General features: G+C 33.8%; 1 protein-coding gene across 1 annotated transcript in view; it reads right to left on the bottom strand.

The window, feature by feature from the left end:
- LOC117173797 overlaps positions 1 to 5,008 on the bottom strand; it is a 70,250-nt gene that overhangs the window by 15,270 nt on the left and 49,972 nt on the right. Inside the window, exons 7-8 of the mRNA XM_033362439.1 lie at positions 2,471 to 3,826; positions 216 to 263 (exon numbers count right to left, since the gene is read on the bottom strand). Coding sequence (XP_033218330.1) covers positions 216 to 263; positions 2,471 to 3,826 — 1,404 coding nt within the window. The remainder of the gene's footprint in view (positions 1 to 215; positions 264 to 2,470; positions 3,827 to 5,008) is intronic.

Below are 5,008 nucleotides of genomic sequence, written 5' to 3'. Positions count from 1 at the left end.
AATTTTTCTAACCTCAAAAACTTTTTGGAGCACTTTTCCACTATGGGATCTAGCGGAGACTCTCTCTCAATATCTGAGAAAATTTGTCGGGGTTGCAAAGGAGAAGTCGTTGACGATGTGCAATGTCCCGGGTGTAATCTCCCGTATGATCGTGGTTGTGCGGATCATGCAGGCACCCTTGAAAATGGATCCTTTGCAAAATGCTGTAAACCTACATCTCGTACACCATCTGAGGCCCCTTCAGACTCGACTCCATTATCTGCCTATGATATTGAGCGTATTATCACTAATGCGATAGAGATAATTGGACCTCAAATAGGTGCTGTATCGAAAAAGGTCGACTGTCTGGGATCAAAAATTGACGAAATATCAAGTAAAATGGATGGAGCACTCGAGAGAATTACTGCAACAGAGGAAAGAGTTAAAGGGTTATGTGACAGAATGACAACAGCTGAAGGTATTTAAAAAAAATTACAAACCGAATTTCCTTCCCCAAATTCACATAATGATACATCCCTCGCTCGTAAAGGCATAGCCGAAATTGAACAAAGGATCTCTAGGAAAAACAACCTGATATTGTTTGGATTAGCGGAACAAGTATCTCCCCTGTCAGAAATAAATCATGCATCTGGTTTAAATAATTTACTTAGTGAGCTCCTTCCTGATTTTTTGGTTTTTAACCCACGAGCATTTAGAATTGGTCGTTATTCACAGACCAAAACGACTCCCCGGCCAGTAAAATTTGTTTTCGAAACGGAAGGAGCAGCTCAAATGTATATCCGCAAATTCCTTGCAGCCAAGAAAGTCCCCGAAACCGGTATAAAACTGAAGCACATTTGGATTGCACCAGACAGGAAAAAATTACAAATTCAGGAAATCGACGAAGTGAAGAAGGAGTTGAAATCTTGACGACAGCAGGGAGAACTGAACTTAACAACGAAATTCGACAAGGATCTCCAATAATTGTGAATTCAAGGAAGAACGTAACCTCAACGAGCCAAGCTGTCAAGCCGCACTCAATGCCACTCAATCCCAGTAGTCTTAGGGGGTCTCAGTCTAGAGATCAGCTGTTTTCGATTTATTATCAGAATGTCAGGGGCGTTTGCACTAATCGCACCTATTACGACAGTCAGTTCCGTCATGTTCATATGATATATTAATTTTCACTATGAAACTTGCTTAAGAAAACAATCAATTCTAGTGAGCTTGGTATGGCTGACTTTGATTTTTTTCGAGAGGATCGAACTGTTGATACTAGCGATAATTTACGCGGTGGTGGAGTGCTGACTGCAGCCAAATATAGCTTACGTGGAGTGAAACTTTTTACAAATTTTTTACAAATAAGAACACGGTCGAACATACTTTTGTTAAATTGTCAGTAGGATCCTGTCACATTATCGTGGGAATTTTTTATATCCCGCTAAATTCCAGCTCATAAGTCTAATTTGTAATGAAGAAAACTTATATGGATCAGAGCTTGATTTTTTTTTACCCATCAGTAATGCACTTCAGAACAGAGCTTTATAGAGCAATTGAGTGTCCCCATGCAAGAACAAGACGTAGATTTTTCTAGCGCGGCGGAGTTGGCCCCTGACGACTGAAAATTCAAATTAGAAACTTTGAATTTTAAAACATATATTATCATAGATAGTTACATTCCGAATCTTTTTTTTTCCTTACAAGAAAATCGTATCTTGTTTAGTTTTTTAATAAATTGCAAAAAACGAGTTTATTCAAAAGTCGATTTTTGTCTTTGACTCGTGCTCAAATCCACAGTTTTTGGAATTTCTTTATAAAATTTGGAGGAAATATTCCTTATAATATCCTTGTTATGACAATTAGCGATCAAACTTTTCAACTTTATTTATAACAATATAAAAAATTATTTTTAGAGCTATTGCATATTTCGTTCCACAAAACGTTTGAGTGTTTCGTTTATCGAGGAAAGTTTGAACAAACAAAAACTCACTGCGGAGAAGTTGTTCAGAAAGGTACAAAGAAGTTTTCTGCAAAGGCTTTTTTCAAATAAATTAATAGGTAAAAAACTGTGAACGCTAAATTTTGAGCGAGCGACTGATCTTTATGCGTGTATTGCGCCGAGTCGAGATGTCTTCCAGTTTAGGCGGGTAATAAGGGGGTCAGATTTGAAAATAAATAATAACACTTCAATTGACATAAAATATATCAAATTTTTATTTGTTGAGCGAATACTTATGTTTATAATAATTAATATAAATAGTTAACGAGAACATTGTAATCACAGGCTTATATTACAGTGCTAATTATAAAATGTTCTAACAGGACTTATTCCATATTTAATTTACATTACATTATAATACGATTTTATTAATGTAAAGTTCATATCCAAGTCTCTGAGTTTAATGCTTGGCTGAATAGTAAACAAAGAAGGATTTTCGCCGTAATAATGATCAAAAAGCTGTACATTGCCGTTTGGTAAATATTTAATTACACAAGTCTGACTGATTTTCATAGCTTTCGGAATTTTTACGTTTCCTTTAAAAGATTTTTCAAAATCGTGCAAAATATTGTTTGCTGATTCAACCATAATAAACGGAGGATCGCGAGAATCTCTGATCAGTTCAATGTACTTTGCCGCTGTTTCAATTTGCTCTAGCTTTTTCTTTTTTTGCGAGTATAAACCAAAATTTCGATCACACTGATAATAGGAGTGACAGCGAACAGGAAAAATATGCCAGATTTCAATATTAAGATCTATGCATAGTGTTAAGAAGAAAGCAAACACTGTGTAATTTCGATTTTGTTCACCTGATGCATCAGAAAAAAGTACAATTTTCGTGAAACGTCTATCATCAAATTCTTTTTCAATTACGTGTTGTATAAAACTGCACACAGTATTCGCTCCCTTTTTCGCACTACCTTCTAAGAAAGGAAACATGTAACTGTTTTTTGAGGTAAATACGTGTACGTTAAATAAATATAACCAGAGTAATATTTTATAAAACTGTTCTGAAACGGGAATTTTTGGCAATGGAAGATTTTGCGCGTAATCGAATTCACGGCAAAGTACATTTTCTTCTGAAAGCAGTTCTTTTTTTAAAGCCTGATATTCCTGAACATTCTTTTTGTGATTTGCAATTCCAGCAGATTGTATAGCTTGTAAGGAACTTAAATAAAATGCATTGCAAACATCTGTTCTCGGTAATTTAAATGAAAAGTTAATATAATGGTTGAAGAAATTGCTGTAGGTATTTTCGTGAAAAGCTAGTTCACTTCCTGTCGTAGTAACATAAAATTCTAAAAATTCCTCATACATTTTGTGCAAATTTATTTCCGGATTGATTATGTAGTTTAGAGATGTCGACTCTCTACTATAGTGTGATTGGTGATGTGGCATGGACAGACAATGAACTTTTATCAATTCCTTCACATCATCAGTCAATTTGACGCATTGATGTTCATGCTTATCTCTCTTATTATCTAAACTTTCTCTAGCTAAAATCTTTTTCTGAACGCATTCTAACCTTCCTTTCCCCATATTCAAAATTTTAGACAAAAACTGTTTGCAGGCAGCAACATTTTTTTGATCAGTTGAGAAATAATATGTCCACAAGATTAGACACGGAACTTCGGTAGCATTTACTCGCAAAGGGTTCTTGCATTTCATTAACGCACTGAGAAAAAAATTTTGCTTGTTGTAGTCTCCCAGATTCCAGAATTGGTCATGAAATTTACTCTGTGCAAAAGTTGAAATCTTCAAAAAACATTTCTGCTTACAGCAGTTTTGAACTGGTACAAAATGTCTTTCAGAAACAAGTTTCTTAGAAGTGGAGACGTACTCTTTGCCCTGTATTTAAAAAAGTTTGTTTTGAAAATCTTTATTGAAGAATTATTATTGAAATTTATTAAATGTATTTGATGTTTAACCCGATAATTAACAATTCTTTTAGTCAGTTCCTAGGATGAAATTTTTATGTTTTAATATTATTATTGCAGTTTTTTTTATCTTTAAATTTTCAATAAAATACGCTTTTATCACGATATTTATATAGGAGTTCAAAATGTAGAAAAAAGAGAACCTCAATCTGTTAAGCTGTTATCGAAAGAAAAAACCAACTAAATGTTATACGTACTCATTTCGGCATATTTTATTAACATTTCTAGCCCACGCTTCTTCATATTTTGTTCGTTTCGTCCCTCTAAAAAAATCTTGGGATTCACTTTCCATTACAGTAATTTGAAAATTAGTTTAGATAATAATTTTATTATTATAAACTATAAATTTAGTTCTCACTAAAGCTAAAACTCGCAATTCGTATACGAAGTGTACACTTCCGTAGTCAGAATAGAAATGATCTATTTTGTTTTTGTAGAAAACTGCAATGTTTTGGCTTCTGAAGGCTGAAGGACGTTTGACGGCCATCTAATATTTGAATAATCCACCTTTGAGTTCATTGTACCGCCGTATAGAGAAAGTCATCCCGACTCGGCATAATACACGCATGAAGATCAGTCGCTCGCTCAAAGTTTAGCTTTCACATTTTTGTACCTATTAATTTATTTGAAAAAAGCCTTTGCAGAAAACTTCTTTGTACCTTTCTGAACAACTTCTCCGCAGTAAGTTTTTGTTTTCTCAAACTTTCCTCGATAAACGAAACACTGAAACGTTTTGTGGAACTAAATATGCAATAGCTCTGAAAATAATTTTTTATATTGTTATAAATAAAGTTGAAAAGTTTTATCGCTAATTATCATAACAAGGATATTATAAGGAATATTTCCTCTGAATGTTATAAAGAAATTCCAAAAACTGGATTTGAGCACGAGTGGAAGACAAAAATCTAATTGAAAATCGACTTTTGAAAAAACTCGTTTTTTGCAATTTGTTAAAAAATGAAAAAAGATACGATTTTCTTGTAAGAAAAAAATGCGGAATGTAATTATCTACGATAATATATGTTTTAAAATTCAAAATTTCCAATTTGAATTTTCAGTCGTCAGGGGCCAACTCCGCCGCGCTAGAAAAATC

The sequence above is a fragment of the Belonocnema kinseyi genome, chromosome 5 (assembly GCF_010883055.1).
Source record: "Belonocnema kinseyi isolate 2016_QV_RU_SX_M_011 chromosome 5, B_treatae_v1, whole genome shotgun sequence".
Taxonomy (NCBI): domain Eukaryota; kingdom Metazoa; phylum Arthropoda; class Insecta; order Hymenoptera; family Cynipidae; genus Belonocnema; species Belonocnema kinseyi.
Note: the sequence above shows the minus strand (reverse complement) of the source record. Positions and strands in the feature narration are given on the sequence as shown.